The sequence below is a fragment of the Urocampus carinirostris genome, chromosome 11 (genome assembly GCF_059441175.1).
Source record: "Urocampus carinirostris isolate Australia breed hairy pipefish chromosome 11, RoL_Ucar_1.0, whole genome shotgun sequence".
NCBI classification, from domain to species: Eukaryota; Metazoa; Chordata; class Actinopteri; order Syngnathiformes; family Syngnathidae; genus Urocampus; species Urocampus carinirostris.
The window spans coordinates 2,666,035-2,689,237 of record NC_142359.1 but is presented as its reverse complement, the minus strand read 5'-3'; the positions used below and the strand labels follow the sequence as shown (position 1 = coordinate 2,689,237).

Here is a 23,203-nt window from a genome sequence, read left to right as displayed (position 1 = left end):
TAAAACCTACACAAGGGCAAGGAAAAACTCAAAAACCTCAGGATAAGTCAAGTCTTGTTTATTTGTTACAAGGCGTCTCAAAGGGCTGCACAGACCACAGATTACTGCAAACTACAGACTATTATGACACCATCCCCTGATCTAAAACCTACATGAGGGCAAGGAAAAACTCAAAACTTCAAGTCAAGTCATGTTTATTTGTGACACCCTTAATCACAAGTAGTCTCAAAGGGCTGCACAGACCACAGATGACTGCAAACTACAGACTATTGTGACACCATCCCCTGATCTAAAACCAACATGAGGGCAAGGAAAAACCCCAAAACCTCAACATGAGGGAAAATGAAGACACCTTGAGAAGGGACCGCACATGAGGTCATCCCCCTTCCAGAATGACCAGTCTAAAATGGATGTTGCTTTTACAACGCTTGAAATAATATACGAGATCCCTGTTTTTAAGTTCTATATTTGATATGTAGTTTTGTAGTATTTTGGTTGTATTTCTCTCTAAGTATAGTCGACACATAAAGTGACAATGGAGGCAAAAAGCTAGGAACCAAAAAGTTAACTGCGCTCATGTGCCCCCTAGTGGTCACGGGGCCCTAAGCAGCCGCTTATGTCTTGGGCCGGTTCTGGGCGTCAGTCAGTTAAAATCGTACAAGTTTTCATGACAAACAACAAACGTAAGCAAGAGATTTTCTCGCGAGACTTTTTGGAGATAAAAAAAAACCGATCTTGGTAGGATTGGATTTGTACGTTCTCCTCACCAGCAGATGTTGCGGTTCCTGTTGCGAGGGGCTCCTCCGGGTGCTGCTGGCCGGTTCCGATTCGGTACCGATGAGGGTCCGATAGAAGAGAACGCACGCCGCGCCGAGCAGGACCAGTAACGGGACAGAAAGGACTCTGCGACGGACCAGCATCTTTTTATCTCCTTTTCCTCCGCTTTGTCGGCATCTTCCTTATTTTGGAGGGGCCTCGCTTTCTCGGGAGATGAAGAGCACGGGACCAGCGTCTCTTGTGACGTCAGCTGAAAGAGCACATCCACAAAAAGTTACGCGTGGCAAAAAAATTTCTCTTGTCCGCGAATTCTTGCTCCACTTGGACTTCTCCGCTTCTGGAGGAAACGTTTTTTCGGAAGGGGTGGGCGCACTCCTCCTTCCATCGACGATAACTTTAATACAGGGGTGTCAAACTCATCTGAACTCGGGGGCCACACGATAGAACAGACATTCTGTCGGGGGCCGGACTAGTAGATGAAAGAGAAAGAAAAAGAAAGATAAAGAAATAAGAGAAAGAGGGAGGGAAAAGGAGAGAAGGCGGGACAAAGAAAGAAAGGGAGAGAGCGTGAGAAACACAAGAGATAAAAAGTCATGAGAGAGGGGGAAAAGTCAAGTCATTTTTGTTTGTACCGGACTAGTAGATTAAAGAGACAGAAAAAGAGAGATAAAGAAATAAGAGAAAGAAGGAGGGAAAAGGAGAGAGGGCGGGACAAAGAAAGACAAAGAGAGAGAGGAGAGAGCGTGAGAAACACAAGAGATAAAAAGTCATTTTTATTTGTACCGGACTAGTAGATTAAAGAGAAAGAAAAAGAGATATAAAGAAATAAGAGAAAGGGAGGGAAAAGGAGAGAAGGCGGGACAAAAAAAAGAAAAAGAGAAAGAGGGAGGGAAAAGGAGAGAAGGCGGGACAAAGAAAGAAAAAGAGAGAGAGGGAGAGAGCGTGAGAAACACAAGAGATAAAAAGTCATGAGAGAGGGGGGAAAAGTCAAGTCATTTTTATTTGTACCGGACTAGTAGATTAAAGAGAAAAAAAAAAGAGATATAAAGAAATAAGAGAAAGAGGGAGGGAAAAGGAGAGAGAAGGCGGGACAAAGAAAAAAAGAGAAAGGGAGAGAGCGTGAGAAACACAAGAGATTAAAAAATAAAGTCATTTTTATTTGTACCGGACTTGTAGATTAAAGAGAAAGAAAGAGATAAAGAAATAAGAGAAAGAGGGAGCGAAAAGGAGAGAGGGCGGGACAAAGAAAAAAGAGAGAGAAAGGGAGAGAGCGTGAGAAACACAAGAGATAAAAAGTCACGAGAGAGGGGGAAAAGTCAAGTCATTTTTATTTGTACCGGACTAGTAGATTAAAGAGAAAGAAAAAGAGAGATAAAGAAATAAGAGAAAGAGGGAGGGAAAAGGAGAGAAGGTGGGACAAAGAAAGAAAGAAAGAGAGAGGGAGAGAGCGTGAGAAACACAAGAGATTAAAAAGTCAAGTCATTTTTATTTGTACCGGACTAGTAGATTAAAGAGAAAGAAAAAGAGAGAAAAAGAAATAAGAGAAAGAGGGAGGGAAAAGGAGAGAAGGCGGGACAAAGAAAGAAAAAGAGAGAGAGGGAGAGAGCGTGAGAAACACAAGAGATTAAAAAGTCAATTCATTTTTATTTGTACCGGACTAGTAGATTAAAGAGAAAGAAAAAGAGAGAAAAAGAAATAAGAGAAAGAGGGAGGGAAAAGAAGAGAGAGGGCGGGACAAAGAAAGAAAAAGAGAAAGAGGGAGAGAGCGTGAGAAACAAAAGGGATAAAAAGTCATGAGAGAGGGGGAAAAGTCAGGTCAAGTCATTTTTATTTGTATAGCCCTTAATCACAAAGAGTCTCAAAGGGCTTCACAGGTTATTACACAGACTATTTTTTCAGATTATTATGACACCATCCCCTGATCTGGAACCAACATGAGGGCAAGGAAAAAACTCAAAAACCTCAACATGAGAAAAATGAAGAAACCTTGAGAAGGGACCGCACATCTGGTATCCCCCTTTCAGGATTACCAGACAGCAAAGGATGTTGCAATCACAAATAATACAGAGATACTGTCCAAGAAAAGTATAGGAGGAGGAAGAAGAAAGAAATCCAAAGAGAAATAGAAAGACAGAAAGAGAGAAAAGAGAAAAAAAGTGCGAAGGGTAGGAAGAGAGAAAGAGAAAAGAGAGAAGAAAAAAGGATGTTAGAGCAAAAGAGGTTAAAAGACACACAGAGAGAAAGAGCAACAGAGGAAGAGAGAAAGAGAGACACAGAGAGTGAAAGAGACAGAGACAGAGAGTGGGAGAAAGGGGGTGGAAAAGAGAGAGAGAGAGGCACCTTTCTTTGGCAACATCAATTTGACATATTTCAACCTGCAGCTTGTTTTTCTCTTGCGCTTCTCTGAGTGTTGTCTCGCGGGCCAGAATCAATCCCTTAGCGGGCCTGATATGGCCCGCGGGCCGCCTGTTTGACACCTGTACTTTAAAATGTAATCCGATGCCATTACTAGTTACCTGTTGAAAAATGCAATCAGTATCATTATCCCAATGTCATAATGTTGCAGAAATGTAACGTGATTACTCTTGGTGTACATCAACACTAAAAATGTTAATAACAGACCAAATGAGCATAATTTAAATACCAGGAGCGATTGTAAATTCAGAGTTAGGGGGTGCTGGGCACCCAGAGTACAGTATCTGGCTGGGGTGTCACTTCACGTTACACTTTGTAGTTAGCAGAAACAATATTACTACACCAAGTTTTTACCCATTTATTTCTACGATAGTACACACACAGAAACATGGAATTTATTAGATAGATGTCTAGATAGATATATGGATGTCTATGTAGATAGATATATATAGATGTCTAGATAGATAGATGTCTAGATGTTTAAATGTCTAGATATCTAGACGGATAGATGTCTAGAATAGATAGGTCTCTAGATAGAAGTTTGGAAGTCTAGATAGATATCTAGAGGTCTATATAAATAGATGTCTAGATGTTTGGATGTCTAGATATCTAGATGGATGGATGTCTATATAGATAGATGTCTATATATCTAGATGGATAGATGTCTAGAATAGATAAATGTCTAGAATAAATAGATGCCTAGATAGATAGATGCCTAGATAGATAGAGATAGATAGATGCCTAGATAGATAGATATTAGTTTAGATGTCTAGATAGATGTCTAGATAGATAGATATGTAGATAGATGGATAGATGTCTATATAGATAGATGTCTAGAAATCTAGATGGATAGATGTCTAGAATAGATAGATATCTAGATAGAAGTTTGGAAGTCTAGATAGATAGATATCTAGATGTCTATATAAATAGATGTCTGGATGTCTAGATAGATAGATGTCTAGAATAGATAAATGTCTAGAATAGATAAATGTCTAGATAGATGCCTAGATAGATAGAGATAGATAGATGCCTAGATAGATAGAGATAGATAGATGCCTAGATAGATAGATATTAGTTTAGATGTCTAGATAGATGTCTAGATGTTTGGAAGTCTAGATAGATAGATATGTAGATAGATGGATAGATGTCTATATAGATAGATGTCTAGAAATCTAGATGGATAGATGTCTAGAATAGATAGATATCTAGATAGAAGTTTGGAAGTCTAGATAGATAGATATCTAGATGTCTATATAAATAGATGTCTGGATAGATAGATGTCTAGAATAGATAAATGTCTAGAATAGATAAATGTCTAGATAGATGCCTAGATAGATAGAGATAGAGGTCTAGACAGATAGAGATAAATAGATGTCTAGATAGATATCTATATAGGTAGATAGATATCTAGGTAGATGGATAGATAGATATATGTCCAGATAGATAGATGTCTAGATATAGATGGATAGATATTCTCCAGGGCACAGTCCAAGGGGGCAGGAGGAGAGGTAGACTGAAAAGACCTGGGCTGACAACATTGGGAAATAGACTGACGCCAACTTCGCCACGACCCAGGAACAGGCGAGGAACCGTCAACTGAAGAGAAGGCTGTCCAGAGTTGCATCCTCATTGGTGCCCTGACGACCAATTCGGTTAAGGGATACGTGAACCATGAAGATTTTATGGACTAAGACTAGTGTTATTTTCGATTGTTCTCAGCTTAGGGATGCTGCTGGAAAAGTGAATTTCCCTTCGGGGATGAATAAAGTATCTATCTATCTATCTATCTATCTACTCCGCTATGTCGCAAGTGACACTAGCATTTAAATGGACTTAAGGCTGTAAAGTATTTCCAATGCTAAGTTGTTTACATTTTTGTAATACATGTATTACCCTTTATTTTTTTATTATATTTAAGACTACTCAGTCCTTTATTAAGGAAGTTTTTAAAATGGTATAACTTTTGGGGGGCTTGGTCACATTATAAATACAATTACTACATTTTGTTGTAAGATAAATGAACAATGTAATTGGTAAATGGTCTGCATTTCTATAGCGCTTATCAAGTGAATGAAGAACTCCCAAAGCGCTTTACAATGTGCTTCACAGTTACCCATTCACACACACACACACCAAAGGCGACCATGCAGCCATTCAGTGTCTTGCCCAAGGACACTTCGACATATGCCGACAACAGTCAAAATTCAAAATGTCAAAAATAAAAGGAAATAAAAAGTAAGTAAAATAAATAAAATAGATAAAATAAATAAAATAAAAATTAAATAAACAGAAAATAAATTTTAAAAAAGTCAAAAATATGTCGACAAATGCCGGAGGAGCCAGGAATCCGACCTGCGACCTGACCTCGAAAATGAATTGGAGGGAATCAAGGTCAGGTAGTTGCTTCTAGTCCTACAAAAATGCTTAAATTTCAATTACCAAGTTTAGTGAAAAATAAAAAAAATCTTTCACATGGCAGACAAGATATGCCGTTTTAGTTTACATTAGTATCCCAATATTATTTTAATGGATGGATGGTGTTATGAGTGCACTGCATGAAAGGTGTAAATCTAGTGGAAGCTAGAGCTCTTGTTGGTGATAGGAAGGAGTGGAAAGGTGTTGTGAAAGGATAGTGGGCTGTTTGGACGCGTTGCAAGGGATGGGTAGGGCACCTGTATGATGCGGCAGGGGTAAACCAGCAAAAGCTGTCTTAACAGAAGAGCGTGTTGTGTCACCCTGACTCGAGTGACACGGCGCTTTCTCGTGTCCAGTTTCATCTAGAGCAGGGGTGTCAAACTTATTTTAACTCAGGGGCCACACGATAGAACAAACATTCTGTCGGGGTCCGGACTAGTAGATTAAAGAGAAAAAAAAGAGATAAAGAAATAAGAGAAAGAGGGAGGGAAAAGGAGAGGGCGGGACAAAGAAAGAAAAAGAGAGAGAGGGAGAAACAAAAGATAAAAAGTCGTGAGAGAGGGGGAAAAGAAAGGGAAAGGAAGAAAGAAATCCAAAAAGAAATAGAAAGACAGGAGAGGAAAGAGAAAAGAGAGACACAGAATGAAAGAGACAGAGTGGGTGAAAAGGGGTGGAAAGATAGATAGATGTCTAGAAAGAAAGAAAGAAAAAGAAAAAGAAAGAGAAAAAGAAAGAAAAAAAGAAAAAAAGAAAAAAAGAAAGGAAAAAAAAAGAAAAAAAAGACAGAAAGAAAGAAATACAAGTACAGCGTCTTTGTTCGAGGCACCTGGCTTTGGCAACATCAAGTTGACCAATTTCAACCTTGCAGCTTGTTTTTCTCTTGCGCTTCTCTGAGTGTTGTCTCGCGGGCCGGATTCAATCCCTTAGCGGGCCTGATCTGGCCCGCGGGCCGCCTGTTTGACACCTGTGATCTAGAGGGACGAAAGCATGACCGACTTGGGTGCCGAGGTGCTTCACTTGTTTGGGTGTTTGGGCATTTGGGTTGGCCATGCTCCAAAAATGTTTGTTTTCTGCTATTTTTTTTCCCCTTTTTCATTGTCTTTGTTATTGTATGTGTTTGTCTTGAAGTCGGTCATATGACCAAGATAGATAGATCGATATAGATTTTAAACACAGACAAGTTTTACCTATTTGAAGTGGGAATGTCAAAAATCTTGAAAATATTCAAATTCACTAGGTTGTCGATTCATCTCAGACTGGTGACTGGTACCCTCCTTCGCCTGATGCAAGTATGTTTGATGCCTCCCCTGCAAAAGGCCCAACAGTCAAAACCAAAAGACCCCTGAATTTATACTAAATATACCTGTAATTGGATTACACTTGTATTGTAACTTACAGAATGTCCTTATTAGGTAACACAGTTCCATGTATTCCGTTACTCCCCAAGGCTGCTGTAGACCTTGCACAGCACATGTGAAAGACGTTGAAATGGTTTTGGAGCGGGGGCGGGACCAAAGTCAGTGGAGCCAATGAAGTGCAGACGTGGATGTGTGCGTGTTTTGTTGAGAAGAAAAACTTTATTGTTAAAAAGAAAAGAGGAGCGCCGACGGCACGTGACGTTTGTTTCGGACTACTTGTGTCTGCTTCCCCGTCGTTTCATGGCGGCCGTGCACTGAGGGCAATACCATTTCCCTTTGGGGGCTTCGCTTAGGCCCACGCAGCCGTAGTGGAACCACTCAATGGGACACTGCGGGACAAATGCACACCGGAGGAGTCATTTGATAACATCTTGTCGGAACCAGGCCAAGTGTGATTTTGCAACTGTAACTAGAGGTTTTTGACTGATTTGCTGGGGGTGCTTAGGACTATGTCAAGTCAAGTCAATGAGTTGTAGATTTTCTCCAACTACAGTGGAACCTCGGTTTTCGAACGACTCTCGGTTCGAACAAATCGGAGTTTGAACGCCGGGGTGGATGTTTCACATCACATTTTTTTACTCCTTTTAATTTTCTCAGGTGCAATTGCACCTCCAATACACTAGGGGACGTCCGAGATTAAACGAATGTGTAGCAAATGGGCCGAGTAACAGAATTTCACCACACCGATGAAGCTGCAGCCACCAGAGTCATCATGACTTTAACGACACTGTCATGAACCACTTCCGAAAAGTGCTAAAAAGAAGGCAGAAGCAAGTGTCATTGGATAGATATTTTAAGAGAAAAGAACATCCTGTAGCCAGTCATCCGTAGCAAAGAGGTTTGAAGGTGTGAGCACCCCTCAGATAGAAGAGCTCCCCGAAGTTTTTATGGAAGGAGACTCTCCTTCCAAACAATCATCCTATATCCTATTGATAATTATTTTCTTTATCCTTTTTTTTATTTTTACACGTTCATGTTAGCGTAATCTTTCGTACGGAAGATTACGATAACGCTAACGTACGATTAGCTTGGGTTACATTTATGTTATTTGTGTCTTAAAGGTAAACAAAGGTAAACATTCAGGGTGTTGGAACGGATTAAAACGATTTACATTATTTGTAATGTGAAAAAGGATTTCTGTGTTCGAAGAAATCGCTTTTCGAACAGGGTTCTGGAACGGATTATGGTCGAGAACCGAGGTTCCACTGTAGTTAAATTCAAACATTCTCTGTGAATGGTTTATGAACATTTACTGTATTTTCTATAAGACTATAAGTATCACCTAAAATCCCCAAATAGGCTACAAATTAGAAAATGAGCATTTTAAGCCAATGGGTCCCCAGAATACAGTGAATAAGATTGGATAAGGTTTTACAATATACTTTCGTATTGAAACAACGATTGACCAATCGCAAGATTTGACCCCGGATCGTGATGGAGCCAACATTTAACCACTGGAAGACCAGTGGTACAGATAACATACGAAAAGGCATTAAAGCTTATCCCACACCCTTTTTACTCCCGATGCCAGAAACACCAATTTGCATAGTGCGTTCTGATAAGTGAAACAGTCTCTCCACTTCTTCAAATGTGCATCAAAAACATTGTGAAAGACAGAAACAGAAAACAGTTTATCAACAAAATACTGTAGAAGCTCTTTGATGTGTGTATACCGATTAAACCGAGATGTTATTGACGCACATGTGAAAAACTGGAGGGACTGTTTACTCTCTCAGAATGCACTATGCAAATCAGATAGATACTTTATTCATCCCCGTAGGGAAATTCACACTTCCAGCAGTATCCTTCTGTTGAAAAATATAACAATAAAATAAAAGATATAGAATATAAAAATACCCAATATAACGTGTTGATAAAGAGTATTTAAATAGTGTTAAGTAAAATACACACTGTAATAAAAATAGGGTAATATGCAAATGTGGGGGTGGGGTTTAATGTGGGCTCTTACTCCCCCGAGTGGAGTTAAAGAGCCTCATGGCATGAGGGAGAAATGATCTCCTCAGTCTGTCCGTGGAACAGGACTGTGACAGTAGTCTGTCGCTGAAATCAGTAAAAAGAGTGGTATGAAAAAAGCTCAAATGCCATTCTGTCTGTAATCTGTACCACTGGTCACGTAGTGATAAAGTGTCAGCGCTCTCACCGCTGTGATCTGGGTTCGATACCCGTTGCAAACAACATTTTTCAATTCTAATCAGCGATACTTATCAACTGATTCATCATTGCACTATTGTCTGCAGTAGGTTTCACGCACCTTATAGTTCGGTGCGCCTTATGTATAAAAAATATACGGCAGAACATTTTTTGGAGGTGCACCGAACAATCTAGTGCGCCTTATAGTGCAGAAAATATGGTGCATTCGAGTTTCATTAGTTGCTAACTGTGTGTAACTACTATGAACTCCAAAAAAGTAATTAAATCGAGACCGTTTGCACATTACTCACATCCGTGTTGTCGCATCCGACCATCTCGCCATACGACACCTGCAATTATTACGGTGGTCGTCAGTGACGAGAAACGAAAACGTGAGGACAAGAGCGGGGGAAGGGGAACGACCTGGTTGCAAATGCAGTAACGCGGCTCGTTGGGGTCGTAGGTCCAGTCCACTTGCGCGCTGGCCTCGGCCTCGGGCAGAACCGAAACCTGCTGGGAAAGTTCCTGAGCCAGAGCGGACGACGAAGAGCACGAGGACAGAGACGACGAGGACGAGGATGAAGACGACTGGTGGTTGGAAGACTTGATGCTGCTTCTGCAACAAAAAGAATCCAAAATTGAGTGAAGATCAAGATGCGTGCTCAGGCGGTCTTCCTTCTTTCCTTTATCCTTTTTGTTTCCCTTGGAACTGGAGTGCCACGTCCGATTTCGTTGTCACAATATATTCAACCCATGTTGTAACAATGACAATAAAGGTATGTTCTATTCTATTCTTTCTCTTACTTGGATTTGCGTCCCCGCGCATCTGGGTTGACGGAGGCGGTGGTGACGGCGGTGGCGGTGGTCGGGGCCAACGTTTGCGTGAGCGTGGACGCCAGCGCGGAAGACGGATACGGGGACGCCTCCCGGGAAAGAGAGAAGTCTCGGCTCAGCTGGAAGTCGTTGTTCTTGATGGCCTCGTAGCTGGCCTTCAGACTGGAAGTCCGCCGGCCCTCCTTCATCTGGTGTGTCACACGAGGCGGCGAAGACTTTACGGCAGATGCTCAACAGTAGGGTAAGACAACCTATGGCTCGCGAGCCGTATGTGGCTTTTTAAGTACATATGGCTCGGTGATAGAATGCTTCATATTTAAATTCTATTGATTAGCCAAGAAGAAGTCAGGTCAAGTCAAGTTTATTTGTTTGGCCCTTAATCACAAAGAGTCTCAAAGGGCTGCACAGACCACAGATTATTGCAAACCACAGACTATTATCACACCATCCCCTGATCTAAAACAGACATGAGGGCAAGGAAAAACTCAAAAACCTCAGGATGAGTCAAGTTAAGTCATGTTCATTTGTGACGCCCTTTGTCACAAAGAGTCTCACAAGGATGCACAGACCACAGATTACTGCAAAGCACAGACTATTTTGACACCATCCCCTGATCTAAAATCTACATGAGGGCAAGGAAAAACTCAAAAACCTCAGGTTGAGTCAAGTTAAGTCAAGTCATGTTTATTTGTGACGCCCTTTATCACAAAGAGTCTCAAAGGGCTGCACAGATCAAAGACTATTGCAAACCACAGACTATTATGACACCATCCCCTGATCTAAAACCGACATGAGGGCAACGAAAAACTCAAAAACCTCAAGTCGAGTCATGTTTACTTGTGACGCCATAAATCACAAGGAGTCTCAAAGGGCTGCACAGACCAAAGCTAATTGCAAACCACAGACTATTATGACACCATCCCCTGATCTAAAACCGACATGTTAATCTGTTAATAAACAACGGGGTAGACTGCTGGAAGTGTGAATTTCCCTACGGGGATGAATAAAGTATCTATCTATCCATCTATCTATCTATGAGGGCAAGGGAAACCTCAAAAATCTCAGGATGAGTCAAGTCATGTTTATTTGTGACACCCTTAATCACAAGGAGTCTCAAAGGGCTGCACAGACTACAGATTATTGCAAACTATTTTTACACCATCCCCTGATTTATCTATCCATCTATCTATCTATCTACCTTGGTCATATCCCTCAAGAGGGGTGACCAACAGCAAGACAAACACATATACAAAAATAAAGAAAGGAAAAAGGAGCAAAAAACACCCCCAAAACCTTTGGACCATGGCCAACCCAAATACCCAAACAAGTTAGGCACCTCTGCACCTAAGTCGGTCATGCTTTCGTCCCTTAAGATGAAACGGGAAACGAGAAAGCAGCCATGTCATTCGGGTCAGGGTGACACAACACACTCTTTTGTTCAACAGCTTTCACTGGTTTACCCCTGCCGCATGATACAGATGCCCTGCCCATCCCTTAGAACGCGCCCAAACATCCCACTATCCTTTGACAACACCTCTCCGCTCATTCCTATCACCAACAATAGCTCTAGCTTTCATTAGATTTATCTGGTTTAAAACCTACATAAAGAAAATAAACAATTGCCTATCATTATGTCCTTCTATCGGAAAAACACTCCCGGACCTAAGAATGTAGAATAATAACGTAGTACTTTGACATGGGGCGTGATTAGTGTGAAGGCCTGACCTGAGCGGTGGCCTGGACAGCTTGCGCGGCAGCCATGGTGATGGCGCCCGCACCGGCGGCAGGCCCGGCGGGCAAAGAGCTCAGCCCGTACGAAGTCAACGGCTGCGAAGAGTTGATTCCGTAAATGTTGTTGGTGGCAGAGGACGATGACGACGTCATGCTGTTGCTGCGACAACCTGCAGCATGCACAAAAAGACGGTAACACGAGGTTGCCGGAGCGCGGCGTGGCCCCTCCGCGCATACCCGGTGTGTTCTCCTTGCAGGCGTCTGAAGTCAGAGTGGACAGCAAGGCTTCGGACTTGAACTTCTTTTCCGGCACGTGTTCGGTCGTGTGGTGCGTCGCAGCGCTGTATCTCCGCTCTGTCGCCAAAGAAGCCAGCGTGAACACTAGGGCTGCAACAATTAGTCGGCATAAAAAAAAAAAATCGATAATAGAAATAGTCAACAATGCAATTCATTGTTGACTAGTATTGCCAGAGATGTTTTCCCAACTGAGTGAAGCATCTCTACATAAATAGGATCTCCGCTGAGAGTTGCTCATACACAATAGTGCAGGGGTGTCGAACAAGTTTGACTCCAAGAGCCAAAATTTTCAACTATGAGAGTCAAAGAGCCACACCACACACTGACCTGCCATGACAGACACAAACACACACAATCAAAAACATATTTCCCATAACACACTCCTCTCCTTACAATACAAGTATTGTTCTTGTGTTGATTTCAGGGAAAGTGTTCACCCTCAATACACACACAAAAAAAAACATGAAACAAGGCAAAGAGCCACAGTATATAGAAAATATGATGAGGCAAAGAGCCGCATTCTTATTGGCCAAGAGCCGCATGAGGCTCTAGAGCCACGTGTTCGCCACCCCTGCAATAGTGTCTTGAGCAGTCACATACAGAAATGACGGCCTCAACATCAACTACACGTACCAGCTAAAACCACTACAACAGATTTTCCATATCATGGCAGTACCTCGGTGATGCATGAACATTTAAAGAGAACAGCTGGACAGTTCTAACAAAACAAAGTCTAGTAACATTCAAGCCAATATGGATTTGATGACATTCATTATACAAGAATATTTCGCTATGGAAAAAAAAAGCATGAGCCTTGTGCCACTGTTCCTGACAAATTTGTTTTGAAACTAAATGCATCCAGAACGAATGTCAGTTGTTAAAATGACAAACATCAGTTGTTAAAACCATTTCATTTTAAACTGTTGGGAATCATCGAAGTTCTTTTGTTACAGAACTTGCAGTTGCCCACTGAATGTACTTCGCAAAATTGACATCACATTTTCTTATTTACTGTTCTACTGCTGCTAATGAGGTTGTTGCCGAATACGGCCATAGAAGTCTTAAGATTTCCTTCAAAATGTAGGGCGGTCCTTATCGGGCAGTGCGCCCTGTTTTCCCGTGCAGAGCGGTGGACGGGGACCAGCTTGTTGGCCTTAGGGTTGGGTTAACACTCCAGAGAGTGGGAGGTCACAGGATCGAGCCTTGGTGAAGTCCAATTTTTGTGAGATCGTTCACATTTCCGACAAAATACGACAATAATGCATCTCCTGTGATTTTTAGACGTCTCTTGTTTGATTGCTATCATACCCCGCGTGTGCGAAAGAGGACACGAGACCAATGTTCTCGTTTGACCCGCGTTCCTGCGTCCTAGACGCATCATTTTTGCTGGGGACGCATAGTGTCAAATCAACGTGCGTCCCCGGGACGCAACTTTTTTGACACAAAATTGTCATTATTACCTGATTACTTTTTTTTAAACAAAGATTTACAGCACTCCAAACTTTTCGTCAGGCATTGTTGTTTTCTTCTCGCGGTTCAAGTTTTTGTCCGCATGCCAATCTCGGCAAACGAGATCTCGTTGCTTCGTCATTTTTGTGGTGGTTGTCGTCGAAGGAAGGTGAAAATCAACACAAAATCGGTCATTTCTTCAGTGTCGGTAATAAGTCGAAACATAATGCAGAAAGTGATAACAACGGCAACAATTCCGGCCCGAAAAATCGGCGGAGAAATTCTTTGAAGGATCGCGGAGGCAAGGAAAACACGTGTGTTGAAGCGAACGATTCGACGAAAGAAAATAAACAAAAGAATACTCCTAGCAAGAAAAGGACTTTTCTGCCAAAATGGACTCAATTATATTCCTGGTGACGCTATGAGGAGGATGATAATGGATTGGACCTTGAGAAGGCATTACAACTGTGGCGGGACAGCAAAACACGAAGAATATATGAACTGAAAAATCTGAAGTGATAACTGCTTTGTATTACCAATTAACTGATGATTAAAACTGAATGAAAATATAAATTCATATAATTATCTCAGCAATATTATTTTGTATTATGGACATTATTGTTGTGAACTGAAAATTCTTGAAGTGATAACTGATTTGCATTACCAGTAAACTGATGATTAAAACTTAATGAATGTATAGATTTATATTATATATTTGTCGCCGATTTACAATTTCAACCTTGATATCACTAAATGTTGGGGGCCCATAGATCTCTGTTGGGACCCATAGATTTTTGAGCATGCGAGTCCCCGGGACCCATCACTTTTCACAGGTCAAATGAACACTGTGAGACATTGTTAACGGAAGTGCTCATGGATGCTAATGCCTTAGCATATCTGACAATTTAAAAGTTATTGTGCTACCGGACGCTGAAGAGAGTTGTCCCCCCCAAATATAAATTAAATCTAAAACCTCACTTTCCCATCATTGAATGCTTTCCCTGCTTTCATCCATTATGGTCTGTTGATTTCTACGCTATGCAGGTGAACATGGAAATCGAGCAGCCGCGAGAGAATTGAAGTCTAATAAATTGAAGGTTCGCAAGTTGAAAGAAGCTGAGAAACAATGAGTTTTTATCCATGTATTTTACTTTGTATTCAATACTTCAAATAAACCACAACCAAATATATATATTTTTCATTTGCATCTCCCTGAATAATGAACAGTGGTTTATGGATTTATGTCCCTACAGACCGAAATCTGTGCCTATTAGATTTTATATAGGGCATTTGTATTACATTTTTGAACACATTTACGTGCATTCTCAAAACAAGATGTATTTTTCAGTGTACCCATTTGTATTTTGTTTATTATCAACCGCATGCTAAGTTTAAGAAAATAAAAGCTAATACCTGTTTTTTTAATGACTAGTCGACTATGAAAATAGTTGTTAGTGGCGGTCCTAGTAAGCGGAAGGTGACAGGAATGGTGGCGAGAAACTCACTTTCTGCAGCGGCATGGGAGTTGACGTGATGGTTGTTAATGGGTTGAGACGGGCTGTCCATCTCCAGGGAGCCTGCAGGGCAAACAAGCACATTGTGAGCGATGAGAAGCCAGCATATGCAGAATCGGGCTCTGCTGGCACTCACGTCTCTCCAAGATCTCGGTAATGCCGGCATTGTCGGCCTCCAGCTCCATCTTAAACTTGGCCAGTTCTTGGTCCAGCTTGCGCAGATGCCGGTCCACCTAGAGCACGATAGTGGAATAAGATATATGCGGTGTCTGTGGAACAAACTATGTAATTTATCGTTGAGGTGGCAACTGACAGAAATAACTCACCAAATCATAAATCTGATTGGCCAGTTGCACCTTCTCGTCTGCATCTTCCAGAGCTTTGTAATAATCCTGAAGACAAACAGTTCATTCATAACGAGGGATACCTATACTCAACTATTACAGATTGCAGATTCTGATACCTCCATTATGCAGGGTGTCCCCCCCAAAAATAATAGACTGACTTCATATAACCAATAGATTTTGTCTCTTTTAGATTTGATTTTTCTCCAGTAAGAATGGTGGATACTGGGTTTAAGCTTGTGTAAAAAATGTTCTGAAAACATTCTGAAAGGTGAAAATAAAGCGCAAAAATGGTTTGGGGAATCTGTGTGTGGAACTCTTCAGACTTCAACTCTATTTTTACATTTCCAGAAAGTTTTTAGAACATTTTTTGTACATACATAAGCCCGGTATCTGCCATTTTTACACCAAAATCAAATCTGAAAAAAAAAGCTTATTGGATATTTTATGTCAAACTGTGTATATGTGGCTCAACAAGGGTTGCTGACTAGTTAAAATGTTATATTTGGGGATTTATGTTGTGTAATCCGTAAATGACTGTTAGGGGAAGTTTATTATTATTTTTCAGGGTATTGAGTTTTGTATAGCAGAAAGGCTAAGAGAAGTACCAGTCTATCACCACTAGATGGCAAAGTCTCACAGGTCAGAGAAGGCTGCTTGGGCCAAGTCTCACGGGACCTCACGTGATTTAGTGAGACTTGCTCAATAAATGATCCTTCATGCCAACAATAATATGGTGTCGTGTGAGACTGACATTTATCATCTATTTTGCAGGTGAGGTAAAACAACAACAAAAACCAAACATGAATAAAACAAATGTGGAACACCAACTGGAGCTAGCCTATCCAGCTGGGTGCCGTTACATGTACATCATTTTAGGACATCCTGTAGACATTTACTGGAAAAAAAAAACATTAAACATTATCAGAAATCCCTAAATATCCTTCCTTAATATTGGATTTAATCAATGGCCATTCAGTCTCCTTCTAATTTCTATGTTCCGATTATTAGATACAGTGGGACCTCGCTACTTCGCGCTTCGACGTTCGCGGCCTGTAATAGTTAAAACAAAAAACAAAGACAAAATAATAATAATAATAATAATAAATATGACATTAAAATTAGAAATTACATTATTTTACAAAATTTGAAAACAAAATCTTCAATTAGAATTAGTATTTGCATCATTTTACAAAATTTTAAAACACAAAGAAATGCACGTATACGCTAAGCCGTGAGGCCATAATCGCAAGCTCATTGGCCAGCACTTGCTGAATACTCGACTCCCCATTGGCCCATTCACTACAGTAGACCACGCTTATCTCGTACGAATACTGTACAGCACAATACAGTACGCTTCTCGCCATTACTGTAGCCTTTGTCTTTTAAAGTTTTGTGAAGTCCTCGTGATGGCTCCTAAACGCTCTTCATCACTTGGTGCAGCTTGTGAACCAAAGAAAAAGCGAAAGATGCTAACACTTACCGAAAAAGTGATTTTATTGGACAAATTGAAAGCAGGAAATAGCTATGCTAGCTAGCCCGACAATATCCAATACGCCGCCTCCTGCAGCTTCTCCTGCATCGTCTGCGCCGTCATCCGAGGAGCAGTAAAGCTCTTCCTGCCCCTGTGCAGTCATTCATCGTTATTACCTCATCGTACTGCACAGCTTTTTATCAACTACGCTTAAAGGAACTTATTGTAAGAGGTAAGTTAAATGTTGTTTTATTAATAAGAATTTCTCTCTCTAACCGTATTCCATATGGTGTACTGTATTGTACTGTATACAGGGGGGGTGTACTGCAAAGGTTTGTTTGTTTTTTGAAGAGCGTCGCTATTTCACAGATTTTCACTTCTTGCGGGTGGTTTTGGTCCCCATTAACCGCGATAACCGAGGTCCCACTGTATATAAAATCCACTACACTGCAGCTAATACTGGTTCCAGAAACCATTGCTACTTCAATACCTGCATCAATTTGAAACGTGGATGGAACACTATTCAAAAGTCAAGATACACTTATACAAAAACCTGAACCTAATATTGAGATTTTGGACGGTAGACGTGTTTGGCAGTGATATGAATACGCAACTTACCTTTTTGATGACCTCCATTTGCTCCTCTCTCCACTCAGGTTTGTTCTTCTTGGCGTTGACGAAGAAGTCCATCACCTTCTGCTCCAGCTGATCGGACGCATCTGAACACACATTAGGTCAGGTCATAAAAAACTAAAATTCAATTAAGACGAAAGCAATAGCACACAGAAAAGCATCACGAGACCGTATCTCAGTGTTCTGCTCTTGATTTGACTCCTACGATTCGGATATTGTCGCTGTCATGTAAGAAAGGTATATCTCCGTTTTCTGTCATTTATTTTTGTGCATTTATATGTATAAACATTTCATGAAATATAAAATGACCCAAAATTGGAGATATGTCCTTTTCACATGACAGTAACATTAAACTCAAACTCTCCAGCCCTTTTTCTTACTGAATCAATTTTGTACTTATTTTCTTGAAAAGTATGAAATCACTATTTCAAATTGACATAAATTGAAGTTGACAGACTTCGCATTGTTGATTTCACTAAAATACTTTTTGTGGCAGCACGGTGGTTAGCGCGTGTGCGGCACAGTTCTGAGGTCATGGGTTCAAATCCAGCTACCAACCTTCCTTTGCGGAGTTTGCATGTTCTCACCGTGCTTGTGTGGGTTTCTTCCGGGCACTCCGGTTTCCTCCCACATTCCAAAAACATGTATGTCAGGTTCATTGGCCGGTCCAAATTGCCCCCTAGGTGTGAATGGGCGAGCGAATTGTCTGTCCCTGTGTGCCCTGCCCTGGCTGGCAACCAGTTGAGGGTGTCCCCTGCCCACTGCCTGGAGATGGCTGGGATGGGCTCCAGCACCCCCGCGACCCTACTGAGGATAAGCGGTACAATTAATGGATGGATGGATGGATGGACTTTCTTTTGCTTCGTTATTTGCTTTAACCTCAACCACTTTTGTTTACCAATCCATCTTTCTTTTCCGGTCCATACAGAGGTCTCTCTAAGTCCAGTCTGCAAGATCCCCGATCCAACCGCTTTTCGAGGATTCTTCTTCTAACATAGCTGAAGCAAATGATCAGCTTCATGTTCAAGCTACTGCAGAGCTTACAGATGATTTGATCATTCGAAGGGTGTTTGAAAAGGAAATACAGTAATCCCTCGGTTATCGCGGTTAATGGGGACCAAAACCACCCGTGAAAAGTGAAAATCCGCTAAGTAGCGACGCCCCTTCAAAATGCTTTACTTTTTTTTTATTATTATTTTATTTATTTTTTATTTTTTTTAGACCCGCGAAGCTCTGAACCCGCGAACGTGGAACCGCGAAGTAGTGAGGTCCCACTGTATTGAAAAACTGGCTCTTCAAATTTGGGAAAAAAAAAAAAAAAAATACTATTTCTATAATGCCTACGAGTTCTCAAGTAACTCCTAAACTGATTTTTATAACCACACAAATAACATCAAACTTGTTTTGTTCGTAACCGGATTTTTAATATTTGTATTCATTCTTTTTGTCCTTTAAGGGCTTTATTCTGTAAAATTTGGATCATTGACGACTATTTAGATTTTCTTCAACATCACGAGTCAATCTCAAGGCCCACGGGCCAAATGCATACCTGTCGAGCTGTACGTTTTTGCCGTACAAAGTACGTTTAATATGCATTTTAAGACGTGTACGACGTACAAGAAAATCTGTCCGGAAAAACGCAAATTTGTCAACGATGGGTACCATCCAGTATACACAGACTATCACGAAACGGCAAATCAATCGAGTCAAACGAGTTCGCCGCGGTAGCCTCTATCTCGGTATCGTTTTTTTCCTTTGCAAACAAAGCGAGTGATTCGATGCTACTGTGAGCATGCATCTGCCGCCTCGGATTTCATGTGGTAGTTATGTAGTGAAAGGAAGTCAGTCCCTTTTTGGAGAACCGGCTTTTTCGGCTCAACTCATTCAAGAGAGCTGGCTCTCCAACGGCTCACTTGCTTTGATGCATTTTATTACGAATCATTATTGTTGTATAAAGAAGTTAAGAAAAAAAGGAAGTATTAAAGGAGAAAATGAAAAAAGACAGGTTTGTGGTTACCCCTTTAATCAGTATATTACCAGCAATAATTTAATGCAGAAAATTAATTAATAATTTGAATAAGAAAATGTATCATTCTACTTAATTCCATTTGCATGTATTTTTTCCTTCTACAGTAAACGTCCAAGCGACTTCATTTTAAAAAAATTTTTATAATAAACCTTATTCATGTCGAGCAACTCAGGATCTCACAACAAAATGTTAATGAACAATATATATGCTATAACGAAACACATGTACAATATAACATGTTAAACTACATAAATAAACACGTTTGGAAAAAAAATATGGTGTAAGATTATTTTGTAAGGGAAAATACTAGTTTTTATGGGCATGGAGCCCTGGAGCTTGACAGGTATGGCTAAATGTGGCCCGCCACATCATTTTGTGTTGCCCATGAGACAACGCTAAGAGAAGCTGAAGAGAAAATAATGCTATTCTAAATATGTCCACTAGATGTCAGAAAAGCTAAGCCCCAATCCAAAGCTGTATTTGCTGACTACCAATTAACAACCAGAGTGCATTGAGGAAACCCATTTATACAAAACTACCTGTCCTACTTTATTCAACTGACTCAAATACTGCTCGGAAAAATTCAAATTCTGTGACATACAACATTTTCTTTTCAAAGTAGCAGAATAAGTTACTTTCCTTGTTAACTAGTTACTTTTTATGATAGAGTAATTCAGTTACTAACTCGGTGACACGAAAGATCCCTGCTTTGAAACCGGGTGGACACATTTGTTGCCCTAGAGAGGAATGGGTGCAAGCAGGCTGTACTTGCCCAAGACACTCAACAGTCTACCTGCCGTTTTGAACAGGGTGCGTTCCTTTTTCGCATAGGTATGTGATTGTGTCTTTTCCCTCCTTGTTTTCCACTGCGCGTTCTGCAATTCATGTAATATTGTCAAAATAGCTTCCGTTAGCAGTCGGCTAGATGGCTTGCCTGCCGTGCTCATCGTTTTTTCTACCGGCTGTGTTCATGTTTATTGCTGGTAGTTTTACATCGTTGGCTCACGGTTATCCTGGCTGCTTACTGCATGTTTTCAGTCAGCCAGCCTACTGTTTTTCTGCCGATCGGTCCCGGTTAGACATTTTTGGCAGCCTGTGTGTTTTTTTTGCAAGTTTACCATTTATTGCAAAATTGCTGCACCCATCTGCGACACAACGCCTAGGCATTCTTCACAAAAACTACTAAAACTTGGCTTAAAACACTTTTTTCAACAGGTTAATATATAAACCAATAGGGTGACTGGTAGGCAGCACGGCGGCGCAGTGGTTAGCGCGTGAGGTCATGAGATTGAACCTCCTATGTGGAGTTTGAATGTTCTCCCCGTGCTTGCGTGAGTTTCCTCCCACATTCCAAAAACATGCATGTCAGGTGAATTGGCCAGTCCAAATTGTCCCTAGGTGTGAGTGAGCGAGCAAATTGTCTGTCCCCGTGTGCCCTGCGACTGGCTGGCAAACAGTTCAGGGTGTCCCCTGCCCACTGCCTGAAGATAGCTGGGATGGGCTCCAGCACCCCCGTGACCCTACTGAGGATAAGCGGTTCAGGGTGACTGGTCTGATTCAGATGACGCCAGAGCTCAGGAAGAACATTGGAATGTACCCATGACATTTATATAGATTTGATGCAAAAGAATTATACTATTTTCTCACATTTTGTATGTTTTAGAATTTGGGAGTCCCTTTAAGCCTTAAAGTTTAAGGGATACCCCAGGGAGTGACTAGAACTCATTATATTTGAAAGTAACGTGACCAACACAGCTAGTTTCTGATAACCATTGACATTTTGCAAGATTGTTGTTGTGTGGGACGGATAAGTGCAGTGGATTGCAATGGACGTACTTTGGACCTGGAGGTCCATCTCTCTCATTTCCGTAAACCTGTCGCGAAGGTCCATGGGAAGCTGCTCGATCACTGGAGAGAGGAAAAAGAAAAAAAGTGGGGGAGGGGCAAGTGTTAACGCGCTAGCCGGGTGCTAGGCTAACAGCCGGATACAGACAAGGCAGCCGAGGGGACACATTTAGCCCTCAAAACGCTCGCTTTCTGCCTCGGACGACACCCGACGGTCTTATACTCACTCTCCAGATAATCTTCCAGGTACAACATGACGACAAGAAGGAGCTTCGACGCGTTTCTAGACACGAATTATTTCTTTCAAGATGGCGCCGTCTGTCTGCTGCAGCTTCTGCCTTGTCGGGTTCTTCGTTTCTCGTTGAGCCGCACAACAAGCGCTCTTTTGTGTTTTGCTGCCCCCAGTTGGCGAGAAGAAGTATTTGTCATTAGGGCTTTCCATTCATTTTCATCGAGACTGCGGTTGTAAATTACTATTAATCATTGCAAAATATTTTTACTTTATTTGTAGTGATAAGAGCCTAGTTTGTCTTATGTTATTCACGTTGTGAAGATAACTTAAAAAAACTATTGTCTCTCAATTCTACATTTTTGGGCCTTTAAGGTTCTCTTATTAACATATAAATGTTTGCATGGACTTGCACCCTCTTATCTCTCTGATTTGATTTCCCCCTATGTTCCTGCACAGGATCTGCGCTCGGAAAATGCCGGTCTACTTGTGTCTCCGAGAGCCAAGAAGTCTGCAGGCTTGAGAGCGTTCTCCATGGAATGCCCTGCCTCCGGAAATGAGGTCTGCAACCTCGGTGGAAGTTTTTAAATCGAGGCTTAAGACACACTTCTATTCCAAAGCTTATGATTGATGGCCACCTCATATTCTGCATTGTCCTGTCTTTTTCCGACTGTGATACGAAGGAGAAGGACGATTTGAGATGAGTCAGAGGACCTGCGTTTGACCTGAAGCATGTGAACTCCTGCATGGACCAGCTGGCAGAGATGGGAAGCTGCGTCGTGGCCGTCATAGACTTTCTGGACTAGTTTACATGCTGGGGGCGTCGCTGCTGTCATGCACTTTCCGGACAAATTTTCAACATCTTACCTAGTGTTTACTATGTTTGTGTACTGTAACGCTAAATGTAATTCACCCTGGTCATCCTGAAAGGGGGATAACCACTTCTGAGGTCCCTTCTCAAGGTTTCTCTTTTTCCTCACCCTGAGGTTTTGAGTTGTTCCTTGCCCGCATGTTGGTTTAAGATCAGGTCATTGTGTACTTGTAATCCTGTGCAGTCCTTTGAGACATTTTTGTGATAAAGGGCTATATAAATAAATTTGACTTGACTTGACTTTTGTCCATTGCGTCTTTGTTTATATTATTTCTTAAAACCCAAGTGTGTAATCTTCGACCACTAGATGGCACAGTTGTCTAATGCGAACGAAAACCAGTGGCACAACAAGCAACAATACAACGGACAAACATGGCGGCAAGTTCAATTCACGTATTATTGCTAAATGAACTTCTTGTAGCCACAAAGAGTCTCTGAATATTACACACTGTCCCCGTAACTTCAAAATATTCTACTTGCTGACGCCATCTTCTGGTTGAAATCATCAGTGTAGCCTCTGTCAAGCTTCCGGTTTTACGTGACATTTTAAGAAGCGGTTGAAAAAAAAAATTCATCTTTTTGGGGTTTGGGTTGGCATTTGGACTGTAATTGAAACCGTCCCTTCTTACTCTCACCATTTTCATCTTTGAAAAAAGAAAACCATGAGCAGGCACACAATTCGATGTGTTCACCCAAAACAAACCACAAAGCATGGCAATTATTTTAGAGGATTTTTGGAATTAAACAGATGACCTGGATCTACAACTCGTAGGAAAC

At 41.2% G+C, this 23,203-nt stretch overlaps 2 protein-coding genes across 3 annotated transcripts in view; both read right to left on the bottom strand.

Annotated features, from left to right (window-relative positions):
• cped1 (cadherin-like and PC-esterase domain containing 1) overlaps positions 1-1,171 on the bottom strand; it is a 44,429-nt gene extending 43,258 nt beyond the window's left edge. The window contains exon 1 of the mRNA XM_088348106.1: positions 768-1,171. Coding sequence (XP_088204232.1) covers positions 768-920 — 153 coding nt within the window. The 5' untranslated portion in view covers positions 921-1,171. The remainder of the gene's footprint in view (positions 1-767) is intronic.
• A 5,983-nt stretch (positions 1,172-7,154) lies between these two features.
• On the bottom strand, positions 7,155-21,721 carry ing3 (inhibitor of growth family, member 3). Of its 2 annotated transcripts, none has more exons than XM_088348098.1 (12): positions 21,554-21,721; positions 21,318-21,389; positions 17,438-17,538; positions 15,328-15,393; positions 15,138-15,234; positions 14,993-15,064; positions 11,979-12,128; positions 11,736-11,911; positions 9,981-10,198; positions 9,600-9,792; positions 9,488-9,526; positions 7,155-7,354 (listed from the first exon to the last, which is right to left on the bottom strand). In XM_088348098.1, the coding sequence occupies exons 1-12, from the start codon at positions 21,579-21,581 to the stop codon at positions 7,238-7,240; spliced, it is 1,329 nt and encodes a 442-aa protein (XP_088204224.1). In that variant the 5' UTR covers positions 21,582-21,721; the 3' UTR covers positions 7,155-7,237. The 2 variants fall into 2 exon arrangements, with proteins under 2 accessions (XP_088204224.1, XP_088204225.1); XM_088348099.1 differs by having other exon boundaries at positions 11,979-12,095.
• Positions 21,722-23,203: the final 1,482 nt, after the last annotated feature.